Source organism: Priapulus caudatus, unplaced genomic scaffold (assembly GCF_000485595.1).
Source record: "Priapulus caudatus unplaced genomic scaffold, Priapulus_caudatus-5.0.1 Scaffold2632, whole genome shotgun sequence".
Taxonomy (NCBI): Eukaryota; Metazoa; Priapulida; class Priapulimorpha; order Priapulimorphida; family Priapulidae; genus Priapulus; species Priapulus caudatus.
The window spans coordinates 1-13,168 of NW_014579693.1; the positions used below are offsets into that span (position 1 = coordinate 1).

The 13,168-nt window shown below is 44.3% G+C and overlaps 1 protein-coding gene across 1 annotated transcript in view; it reads left to right on the forward strand.

Moving 5' to 3' along the window:
* Positions 1 to 2,666: 2,666 nt before the first annotated feature.
* Positions 2,667 to 13,168, forward strand: part of LOC106818901 (THO complex subunit 2-like) — a 17,694-nt gene continuing 7,192 nt past the window's right edge. Inside the window, exons 1-7 of the mRNA XM_014823570.1 lie at positions 2,667 to 2,728; positions 6,975 to 7,048; positions 7,857 to 7,948; positions 10,549 to 10,600; positions 10,768 to 10,838; positions 11,231 to 11,349; positions 12,768 to 12,901. Coding sequence (XP_014679056.1) covers positions 2,667 to 2,728; positions 6,975 to 7,048; positions 7,857 to 7,948; positions 10,549 to 10,600; positions 10,768 to 10,838; positions 11,231 to 11,349; positions 12,768 to 12,901 — 604 coding nt within the window. The remainder of the gene's footprint in view (positions 2,729 to 6,974; positions 7,049 to 7,856; positions 7,949 to 10,548; positions 10,601 to 10,767; positions 10,839 to 11,230; positions 11,350 to 12,767; positions 12,902 to 13,168) is intronic.

The window sequence follows — 13,168 nt, forward strand, 5'->3', positions numbered from 1 at the left end:
GCCAATGCTTCCACGAGAAAAATGGCCGCCACCGTGTGACACGCGTGACGTCAACCCGAAATGTAGCAAAAACACATGGGCAGGCTATGATGACAGCGCTATTACATTCTCGGTGACGTCACCGTTTAGCAGCAACAGCATTTGAAAACGAAAAAACGCAAGTAGTGCTATGCCACTCTAAGGGTATCAGTTATCACCATGTGTTAAACACCTTATAGGTTAAGTTCTTCAAAGGAAGTAGTAAATTAAATTAAAAGCTCATTCTCTGTGGTTCGAGGCATATAGCCACAACTCCCTCCCTGCTAACATGACGTTGCCGAGAGGGTCCACAACCGCGGCAAAGAAGTCGCGCTTTGGGGCATACTGCTGCTATTAAACGTAAATTATCTAAACTTTAAGAATCCTAACCGCTTCTCTGTACCATTTCCCACGCTGGGTGTATATATCTCGTGTTCTAAGAGACATTCGAATACAGATTCCACGAACTGTCTCGCTGTGTTACCATCTTAACTATCGGTTTCAAACTAAACTTAACCATCAAATCCAGACACGTTACAGGACGATGTAAGGCTATGATATCGGCCATAATCCTCCTCTTCCTCGACTCACAGTGGCGGCCACCTCTTGGGCGTACAAAAGAATAACATAACTTTAACGTTTTCCAGTTATCATGTACATCTCCCTCCTTACACAGATCGTACTAAGAATGCATACCTATAAATGAATACAACATTGAACAGTATGTTACTGAAACGAAAATCAGTATAAACAAAAAAAAAACAATCCATTGAATTACGACCGTTATAGCGAGTCCTACACATAGTCACTCAACGTACAGGTGGTTTCCTGTTACCGCCAGCCTTTCGAAACTGGTTCAGGAAGTCTTTCAGACTGACATTACATTCATACTTTGTCACTGGTTTGTCCATTCAGAAATAGCGATTGTCCATCTGGCCTACCGCAGTCCTCACGGGGTTTCGAAAGGTTCGAATGCGTTCCAACGGGCGACTGGTTGGGTCAGTCAGCTTATGTCTTCATTCGTAATCTCCGGCTCTGTAGCTTCTGAGAGGTTTCGCCTCTGGAGTCATTGGTGACCATTTCGACCGTTCCTGCAGTTGGTACAGTGGTTGGAAGGGAATCCTACTCTCAGCATACCGATCCGATTTCTCACTGGTCGAGGCCTGATGGAAGCACGGATGAAAATACTTTCTATCTAAGGTTACGCTCTTGCACACCCGTCCCCCGATTTAATCGCCATCTTCTGTTACACCTGTACCGATACTAAGACAGGATCACCTACACTCAAGGGGCAGACAGCGAGTTTAACAGCGAGGGCGGTAATTTCTCAGCTTTCTGGGCGTTTCACGCTGATATCACTTCATCATAGTCAGCTATTGTTTATACGCCAGTCCTTCCTGCTCAGGGCACTCCTTGTGGTGCTGGAATTACTTCATTCACACAGGTGTCCATTTATAGTGAACCCGCACGGGCTATCCCTGTACTCTTGTGGGGTGTATTCTGATGGATACGAACCACGAGTCCATTTTCAAAATCCACCTTACACTTCGTACACACACGTCTGCGTAGTAGGTTGCTTCGCCTGGTCTTTACCCGCATGTTTCTGCGAACAAGACGGCATTAACTACTTTACTCTGCGTAAAAATAGGTAATAGGCATATCATCTCCTCCGCCACCTCATACCAGACACCTTGAACACCAATTGACGGGAATGGTGTCCATCTATCAGGTATGGCACCTCAGGCACTGCTGTGTCAGCGAATATCAGTCTTAGCTTCGCGGATCGTGGAATTAGCATCTGTGAGCGCAATCTCACGAACTATGAACCAGCCAAGAACCTAGCCAGTCGGTGACTATTAAAATGTGCGACCATGCACAATCACAAAGTCAGACGTTATGAATTGAACGCTGCGCTTTTGGGATTCGGTAGTCATCATCGTGCTCCTTTGGATGCTAGGTAGGTCCTCTCACAGCTCGTTACCAGACTGACAGAACTGTTCTATCATACGCATCAATGCGGGGCCAATAACTATGAGCCTGCCTAGCCTTTGTAGCTCATAACCTCTATGACCAGCCCCCTGCAGGTCCACAGTGTTTCTTTTCTGAGACTGGTAGAATCAACAGGTCTTACCCATGCAGTAAAAAACGCATCATAATGACATCGCAGGTGTCCGAACGATGTACGTTCCAGTTACTTCACTGCGATTGAGCCATCCAAGTCTCGCTCTCTGGTCCAGAAATTCATTAAAGTATTCGTTCCTTCCTTCAGTATTTGGTACTCATTATCACGATCGCAGGCTTCTACTGAACGTCGCTGGAGGTAATAGGACCATCTGCTGTTCTCTCAGCAGGCTGTGCGGATGCTCATTACGGTAGCGGAGTGTCTCTCGCCCTCCTCCCAGGTCTGTCGTCTGAGCTCTTGTCGTCCGGTTACGAAAAAAATGCATCGCCATCAAGTTGGTTTTACCTGATTATTTCCGACTTCCATGTCAAAATTCATGTGCTTTGCCATGTAGGCGAACGATCGAAGACTCGGGTTGGGGACTTCGTCTAGTCGTAGATTGTTCGTCGATCGATACAAAGGGGTTGGTGTATACCGTGTACACTTTGAAACGTAAGGTAATCCCAAGGACTACCCAGCCCTCTTAATGCCCACCGAGAGTGCTTTCATCTCGGCATTCGATTGGCATCCGGTACTTCTCGAGTTCACGTTAGTGCCTACGCTGCCACCAATGGATTGGTTTCCATACCTGGTTTCGGTTGCTTCTGTCTTCAGGACAAACCCAAAACAGACATTGCACGCTGCATCGGCTGTACTAACCAGAACGGGCGCTGACCCAGGCAACGTATATCGAGCCTAAACCAGGAAATTGCTACTAGCATTTCTTTGACGTGTCCCGGCGAAAGCTGTTTTCATAGCCTCTGACATCTCAAACTTTTTGTCAGACTTTTGTTGAGTAGAGTGTCGCAGGGGGGCGCAAAGTTTCCTGCCAATTCTCGGAATCGTATGGCGACACTTGTGCTGGCTTACAACCATGACAAGGATCGCATGTCCTGTTATGCTTTCGTACGCTCAAGGACAATTCTCTGAGAGTGACTCCTATTCGAGCACGGGGCTGAATGGAACTCCATCCTTACTCACCGACAAACACCCGCAACGTCTTCTCTTCGCTTCCTAGTAACTACAAATTCTCTTTTCGTTCAGTCTATGTATACACCCTCGTCAACGACATCGCTCCACGGAACGCTCGACATTGTCATCCAGGTGGTCTTCATCATTCTTCACCATACACAAGGAATCATCTACCACCTCTTAGCGATGTTGTCAGGCCATGAAGAGGATTCTGACATCGGGCGGCGGTTGTAGTGGCGGCTCTGAGAACTAGCTGTTTTCAGTTCCGAAACCGGCGCCGCACTCCTCATACGCCTAAAACGTGCCAATACGGCGCTTATGACAACGTAGGTCAAGTCCTACTCGATTTCCTCTGGGCTATTTCGAAAGTTGGTGGTCACCCTTTCTGGGCCTCAATTTTCGTGAAGCAGTCAGATGCTTCGAGTTTATCTATTTGGCGTTGGAATGTTCTGACTGTCTTCCCAGCGGACAGATGGTGACTCGTAGATCTCGCGTTTGAGACACTTATTCCAGGTGGCTATGAAGTTTACAACATAGGCGATGTCGTGCGCGATGTTCTTCTTTGCTCCACCACTATACGGAAAGCGATCCAGATCACTGTTGCTTAGTCTGAGGTTTATAAATCGCTAGCTTTCTGGAGACTGTTCCTAGTTCTTTACTCATAGATTCTAGGCATCAAGTGGACCAGGGGGACAGGTGCAGTTACGAAACCTGGCATAAAATGTTCTATAGCCATGCGGCAACTGTACGCGGGCTAGTATAGTACTAGAGCTATAAGGGAGGGTACCCTGGGTACGGTTCGATATATTGGAAAGTACCTCGAGGTACTATACGATATATGTCGCTGCGTACCCTGCATTGTCCCACCGTACCCTGCATTGTCCTACCGTACCCTTGCTTTCAGCCAACTGATATCGTAATACATACACTCTGTCAAGTTACCACATCACATGACACATAGAAGAAACCTCAAAACATCGCAATCCAATAAAAATGTATGCTATGTTTGACTATATTTTTCTTTTTCCTTTTTCATATATATTCATATTTTCATTTTCATATTCATTTTCATATCATTCAAATATTCATGATCTGAGAGAAATTTTTCCAAATGTACACCACCAACGGGCACAACAGTGCTATCAACCTGCATGTTGCATAATTACATGGTGATACATACAATTTCCAGAAGAAATGCGAATACTGAAACGAATATTTTGCAGGAACGGACCGGAAACAAGGAACGGGAGCATAAAGTCAGGGTACGGTGGGACAATGCAGGGTACGCAGCGACATATCGTATAGTACCCCGAGGTACTTTCCGATATATTATATATCGAACCGTACCCAGGGTACCCTTCTATAGTACCCCGGAGGACATAGACCCTATCAGCGTTATTGATTTGCTTGTTTATTTCGGAATTTTAAATTTAACGCCGACTGATGAGTGATGTGTCGTTGCTTCATTCAGTTTATTTATCAAAATTTTTATATTTAACACTTTGAAAGTACTGTTCGGTTGCACAGCAACACGTGGGCTATTTCAATCAATAGTTATTTGTACATCGCATTGCGCGTGACGCGGTCTGTGACTGTGAGTGTGATTGTGAGGTCATGCTGCTTAGGTTGCTATGTTGGCAGAGTGGAGAAGCACCATCGTGGAATTAATTGGTTTTGTTGAATGGTGTTGATACTTACGTAAAACGCCTGTGATGGGGCCCACAGGTAGATTGGTCCAGAGGACGCTGGCACACACACATCCACAAATAAGACAAATAATTAGTACAAAGTGGCTGGAAGTACGGCAGCCATCGTTCGTTGAAGCCCCTTTGTGGCGTTCGTTTGAGGGCTGAGGCAATTGTTCGCGATCTTTTGATGTAATTTATACTAAAGTTTACAATAATGTTCATTTTCATACCTAATCCGAGTGTTTTCTAACTCATCAAAACTCTTAAATCGTGAATTTATTTCCAACGGCATAATTACGAAACCTGAATTGGCCGCAGCCATCTTTGTCTCGTCTTCTTCCGTTTGTGGGAACGCGAATGGACTGCGGTACCGGCAGCCTCGTATATTGGAGAGACGGCTGCCGTACCTCCAGCCTTTGCCTAATTAGTATCATGATGTGTCCTCCACTCCATACCACACTGGCACTGTAGTAGCCCGGCGAGGCTGTGTGACTGATTGCCTTCTATACAGCCTGACACGCTTCCATACAGATAAAGACCTATCACCTTATGAGCATCACAGATGAGACGGGTACTTAGCAGACAGCGTTGGTGGCGAAAGGAGGGGTGTTGATCCAAAAGCGTCTGCAGCGGAGATCTTGGCCGCGCAGTTCGCGAAGGCGCCGCGACCGCTTCCGGGAACGTCCTACGACACTTATGCACCGCTGCAGCACTTGGATCCGTGCGACGAGTGCGTAGGCCGGCGCACGATCCATTGCTGCCACGAGCAGTCGAGAATTTTAGGAAGATAGAATGAAAGAGCTGAGCGTCCCATGAGCTGCTCTTCTTTGTAGATTGAATGGAAATTCCAATAAAGTGTCAAACGTTTACTTCACACGTGTTGGTAACTTGTATAAGTATGTGTAAGTATAAGTGTTGTGATACGTTATCGTGCGTTGTTGGTGCGACTGGTCGTTCATACAGTATACGCACGTGTGTGCGTATTTGTCCTGCTTCGTAGTTATTACAGCTAGCTATGTGCTTGCGTGCATGGCGCTGGTCAAAAGTTAAAAGTTACGGAAAAACATACTTCGTTGCGGTCATGTCTTTTCAATTCTATGCTGTCCTTTGTTTGTGTGAAGAAAGACCGTTGAAACGTTGTGTGTAACTCACAGTTGTCCGATCTAAACAGAGTGCATTCTCCTTAAGTTCACGGATATAATCTGCTAAATTCTCACAAGGCATATCAACTAAATTTGTCTTATCTCGCCATGTGTTTACACTGCGCTCATGTCAACAATTGAGTACACAGAAACCCAAAACTGGAAAGGACTCGCTAGAAAATACTACAAAATAGTACCATCCGGCCATTGGCTCTCACGGGCAATTACACACTCATTTGAAGCAATGTGGCAAAGATGTTCACAAATGTCTTGCGCCATTTGAAAAACCTTAGATGACATGTTCTCGTGATGTAGTCGTTGGTTTATATTGATGACCTTAGAGATCGTTTAATTTCCCTTTGTTTGTCCATTGCGGATTTTTATCGTAGGTCCGAATTGATACCAACCATGGTGCGCGAATTTGTGATTTTGCGTTGCATTCGTCTCCAAAAAGTCCGCTGTCACCCCGTAATACCAGCGCATCGTAGCGCACTGATAGTTACCAGAAGGGGATGTATCTGATTCATATTAGTGGTCTATCCACATACTGTTGAATGTTCTTTGGCGATACTTGTCAAATACGACAACTACGTGTTTAGCTGCAGCCAATGTTTGAAAATTGCTCCAAGCTCCTAGCTCCTAGCTCCAAGAAACGGTCTTGCTAGGGTTAGAAGACCATTTGGAGCTAGCACTGTAGCTGACACCTTATCATGTATTGCATGCGTTGAGTGAATAAGTATAGCTTGTATCAAAGCACTGGTAGGGAATATACCCAGTGTAATACTTCAAGTCCTGGGCTTAGGGCCAGGAAGTGTTCATGTTTGGAAATTGGGTTCCTGTGAATCATAGAACAGATCACGTTTCCGAAATCCTTTATATTTATATTTTTTTTATTATTATTGTGTGAAATAATAATGCAGATAGTGTGTGAATATACCCATCCAGTATTAATAATTTTTATATTCATTGTGTTGCGACAACTTTTTCTTCCAGTGTGAAGCTGTGCAGATCATCGTTAGACCATGCAGATGTCTTGGCAGCTGTTCTCACGCCAAAGCCACAAAAAGGTATTCTACGCATCCTGATGCAGGTGTAGAAATTAACTTTTGAACGACCTGTCCTCAAAAAGAGGGAGCCTGCGCAGCAAAATTAGGGAGTCACGCAGTCATGAAGTTCAAAACTTAACGATTTAACAATAAACACTGTCCTATTTTTGAAATAGTAGGGGCCTGCCAACTNGGACGTCCGCAGTCTAAGTCAAAAACTAACGATATTAACAATAACACATGTGCCTATTTGGAAATTCATGGGGCTGCATCGTTGCTGAAAAAATACGGTAATTCTGCGAGGCTGTGCTCTGGAACGAACTAGAACTAGTATATATATATATAACAGAATTTTTTGGGAGTCACACGGACTCCTGCATATATGTCAACTCAGGGAATCTGACAGTAAATCAGGGAGTATTTGACTCCGGACTCGCGTTAATTTCACACCCTGTGATGTGTGCATACTACAGTACTGCAACATCCTGCTACAGGGAAGGCTGGTTTATTGTGGTAGAAAGTGCTTAGTATCTTCCCAACTCCAGAACAACAACTCCCTTCGCGCTGACTTGTATATATGCCTGTCTTATGCAGAACACATGTAGCGGAATTGTACAACTGCCAACGGCATGCACAACATAAACAGAAAACCTGTGTGTGTGCCCATCTCATACGGAACACAAATAGAGGACTTGTGCATCTGTTTATCTCGCTCATCTATCTTGTACCCTCTGTAATTGTGCAGATATGCATAATAATTGAGGATTATCGGCATTGTACAGGTTGCGTGTGGAGTCATCACAATCATGCTCTGGTGTTTCCTCTTCAGATCTCAAGAGGGCGCTGCACGATGTCTTTCGAATGGTTATCAATGGAAACCTAAAACCAGAACAGGCCGTGTCTGCATTAAAAGAAATCCGGGTAGAGTTTTGTTTATCTGTGCAGTAATCTTAAAATTTGTGTTTATGTTGAAAACCACTTCCTATTTAAAGGACAATTGAAGTCAAATTTCATAACTTCATGTAGTTTTTATACCATAGAAATACATTCAATAACGTATTAATTTCAAATCTGGCGCCAATTAGTAATAAACACCAATAGAATAACTGAATAGTAATCAGAACATGTGACGTCACAGCCCATGTTGAGCGACGTCATTATGTAAACATAGTGTGTTGCGGTGGTTAAATATTCGATGTTTTTTGTTATTGTCTCAATGCTTATTTATCATGTCAAGACACAACATGTAGCCTGTAAATGTACTTATATCATGTAACATACATAATTACCTGTGTGGATAATGCATTCACGGTATATGTAACATGACTTCCGTGCGTAGATGCATGTACATGTAGGCCCTACAGATACATGATTCTGACCGAGCGTGATAAGCCCGGTGATCAGTGTACTCGCATGACTCACCTGGTCTACACTAACCCTTGTCTTCTCATTCTCATGGCAGATATTATACATTCAGGTGCCATCTACTATATAATAGTAAGAAAGAGCCGAAGTGTCGTTTCCCGTATCTCCTCCGAAACCGTGTGCCGCGTGTGCTCGCGCGATATCGAGCTGGGCCCCTTCTGGGCGTCGCGAATACATTCCGCTACGTTAGAACGCGATTTTTCTATCGTAAAGTGACTTTTGAGGCAATTTTCTAAAAAGTTATGTGCCCGAAGTAAACTTCGGCATTCGTCGGAAACCCGCACCAACTTTTTAAGATCGCCAATGCGCGCATGCGCACACACGCACGCACCAAGCCATTGCGGTGCGTGTATAAACAACCAAGCACTGCCGCGCACAGCTGTGAGGCGAAAATTTGCGTGCGTGTGTGTGTGTGTGTGTGTGCGTGTGCGTGTGCGTGTGTGCGCGCCCGTGTTTGTGTAAATGTAGTATGTGGTTCCGCACGCCCGTATGTGTGTGAATACGGTGTGTGCGCGCGTGCGCGCGTGTGTGCAAATATTTGACAACGGGAGGTGTAACCGTGCCCGCGCCTACCCGGCTCCCAATGCTCTCACATTTTTAAACGCCGTTTCGATTGTCTAATTTAGAGCACACTCATGCCACACTATATATACCATAACCTTTTGAAATTGTGTTAAAGTATTAATGTGTTTTCTCACGGGTTTTAATGACAATATAGCTATACTAAATGTAGATTAAAGGTATCATAATAATCATTTAATTAGCTGGAGCCTTCACCTAGCATAGCAAGCCACACTAAACGCACGCACACCGGCACGCGCACACATGCACGCACACACCAAAGCCATTGCGGCTGCGGTGTATAAACAGCTACCAACTGCCGCGCACAGCTGTGAGGCGAAATTAAGACAAACCTAACGAGAGAACGGCTGCAGTTGTATGTGTGTGTGTGTGTTGTGTGTCGTGCGTGCGTGCGTGCGTGCGTGCGTGCGTGCGTGCGTGCGTGCGTGGGTGCATGCATGCATGTATGTATGTATGTATGTATGTATGCATGCATGCATGTATGTATGTATGCGTGTGTGTGTGTGCATGTGTGCGTGCGTGCGCGCCTGTGGTGATGTGTGTGCGCGCGTGTGTGCAATATATTGACAACGGGAGGTGTAACCCTGCCCGCCGCCGTCCACTAACTTTTCAAGAAAATATATCTTAAAAATTAACAATGCATTTTTATTCTTTTTTTTTAAGAATTTGACTTATTATTGATGCTTCTAACCAGAATGATATTTTCAAAAATAATTCTAAATAAGTGAAATTGTGTGTCATTTAAGGTAAATTTCAGATTTTATATATATTTGGATACAATTTTTTTTAAAGCAAATATTGGTATATGACTCTAGTCTAAATAGTCAGTGTTTTTCGTTTACTCTAAATACATCCTCAAATAAAAGTGAGAGATAAATGGTTAAACCCCCATCCTCAAATCAGACCGTACTCAATCCCGTCTGTAGGACGGGTAATAGCTAGTACTCATTAATTCACAAACGCCACAAGAACAGCATATTTGTCTACAGTCCTATCGGGTACCGAAGCTTCCATTCCGCCATGTTGTGCTGTTCTGATTCTTGAGAAGTTTGTGCCGACTCTTTGCGTTGCTTTTTCAGACTATTCCTCCTCAATTTCTTCTTGTGTATATTCAGGCTCAACCTATATCCAACTGGTGACAAGTCACTATAAAGATATCATCATCATCTGAGTAATCACTAGAATCATTGAAATTATCGCCGTCTGTTTCCATCTTATACACAACACTCAACGTGCGTTAGCGTGGCGTCGCTCGATCAACATGGGGCTGACCTCACATGACCTAGATTACTATTCAGTTATTTCTATTGTGTTTATTATTAATTGGGCGCCAGATTTGAAATTGAATACGTTATTGAATGTATTTTTATATAAAAACGTTACAGAAGTTATGAAATTTGACTTCAATTGTCCTTTAACTGTATTTTTTGTTCTTCGCAGTGTTTTATTAAGTGCAGAAATTAATTGGAGAACGGTTCTTTGTAGGTGCTAAAATGAATCTATTGTTTCTGTAGGAGATTCACCGGGAGGTGCTTTCTGTAGCAATTGATGTCTTGACCATATTAGGTAAGCAAAAAACTCCACCATTCGTTTACAGAAGAATAGGGCATCATACTATTATAGGATGCTATGCCACCAGGAATCGCTCTACAGAGTTTACACCTAGTTTAATGGGTGAGCTGTCGTCGGAATTTCAATCGTTTATTTGATTGTTTTGTATATTTGTAATTCAGACATAGAGACACTTGCTTTGGAGGAGCCCCAGGCTAGGGAGAGGTATTTGACTCTGCTGAAGCTATGCATGGTAAGTTAATCCAGATGATCCAGGTTCAGTGACATTTCATTGTGAGAAGTATTCCAACCAGACTAAAACTTGCAGGGCTACCGTTGGCGTTCACCACTTTCACAAAATGTGATAAATAAATAACAAAGGAGATTTTACTACACTAAGTGGCAAATGCAATTGGCGAATGATTTAACCGCTCACAAAATTAAGATTGAATAATGAAATCGTCAAATTGCAATGTCATGGAGTACTAACAAATTGCACACTCAAGAGGATTTTGAATCGAACTGTCCCCAAGCGTGTGCGTGTTACACACTCATCCCTGTGTGCTGTTTTATTCGTTAATCTCTGTCTGAGTGTCACTTACGCTGCTGCTGTAATTTACCTGTGATCTTCGTCTCACCTTGCAGGGCGTGTTGCCCTCAGAGACGGTGACCGTGCGCATGAACGAGGACACACTAGATGGCGTCGGCGTCCTCAACAAGAAGAACTTTAAGCAGAAGTTTGTGCGCACAAAGACGAAGCTCTTGTAAGTATGTGCGACAAGTGAGCATGCTCACAGTGTGCACTCGCATTCCTCGGTGTGGATATTGCTCTCATGATCGCGTTCCTGGATTTATTAGCTCACCTTGACATCGTCAAGTTGAGCTATTGCCATGGGTCGTCGTCCGTCGTTCGTCCGTCCGTCCGTCCGTTCGTTCGTCAACATTTGGTTTCGGTCAACGATAACTCAGGAACCGTTTGACCCACATGTTTGAAATTGGGTGTAGTTGTTACTGGATATGGAACGTCCTATTTTGAAGTACGCCAGTCGACGTACTTTCGAGCCACGGCAATTTTTTGGCAAAAATTGGAATTGCCATTAGTCAGTTCAGGTTCAACGGATTTTGCTCATTTTTGGTATGTGAAGGAATAAGCGCTAGGGGTTTGAATATTTAAAAAAAAATTATGCAAATTAGGTAGGGTTTGGCAATTATATAGCATATTATATAAACACAAACAGTCTGTGGTGTCACACTCGTCTGGTTCGTTTTACAAGATTTCATTGACAATATCTTTAATGCAAAATTGGTATTTCCTCTCCACTCTGTCGATAAAACGTCTATATTAGAGTAAAGATTTACAAAACATGTTGGAACGCAGCATAACCTATTTATTTCAAGCGCCATCACTACAAAGCGGGTATAGCGCCATCTACGGTCACAAATTGTGATTCATTTTGGTTTATAAATTATTATTGTCGATATACAAATGGCAATCGTTTCTATAATGTACGTCGATGGTTGCTCAATTAAAATGCCTTCTTATTACTCACTCATTTGTGTCCTTTTTTGTGGTGAGCTACAGTGTCATTGACACTTTCATATTATAACCTCGTCGTTTTGGGAAGTGAAGATGTCGCACACGGACGTGAAATGCTTCTGTAAGAAAGAGTTGTGACAAAGTGCTGTTCCTGATCATTATATCATGATCTACAGACCAGTACTCTCTCCTCCCCCCTCTTCCTACCCCTCTCTCTCTCTCTCTCTCTCTCTCTCTCTCTCTCTCTCTCTCTCTTTCTATGTCTCTATATCTCTCTCTCTCTATCTATCTATCTCTCTCTCTCTCTCTTTCTCTCTCTCCTACTCTTGCTCTCTTTCTCTCTCGCTCTCGCTGTCTCTCTCTCTCTCACTGTCTCACTCGTTATCTCTCTCCTCCGTCTTCTGCTCTCTCTTTCTTTTCAGTTCTCTCCCTCTCTTATTAGCTCCCACTCTCTCTTTACCCTTCTCTTTCTCCCCCCTCTCTCTCCCTTCTCTCTTGTTCTTGCTCTCCACCTTTTGCTATCTAGATGCAAATTGGTAGTGAAGAGGGGAGGGATAAGTGGGCTTCGCTCGTCACAGTCGCTTGTCATTTGTCACAAATCTTGAGCCTGAGTCAAACATGAGTGTGTTTGCTTTTCGGCTTCAGCTACAAGCAGCAGAAGTTCAACTTGTTACGGGAGGAGAGTGAGGGCTATGCAAAGCTCATCGTAGAGCTTGGGCAGGAGTTTAAGCCGACGGACACGCCGGATAAACTGTCGGAGCACGTCAAGTCACTCATAGGTACATCGTCGCGTGTCGTGTCGTGCCAGCGTCGTGCTGTGCTGTGTTATGGGCTGTAGCGCGTCGTGCTGTGCTGCATCATGGGCCGTGTCATGTCGTGTCAGCCAGCGTCGTGCTGTGCTGCGTCATGGGCCGTGTCGTGTCGCGTCAGCAGCGTCGTGCTGGCGCGCGTCATGGGCCATGTCATGTTGCTTCAGCCAGCGTCGTGCTGTGTTGCGTCACGGGCCGTGTCGTCATGTCATGTCATCTCTCCCTCCCACTCCCTGC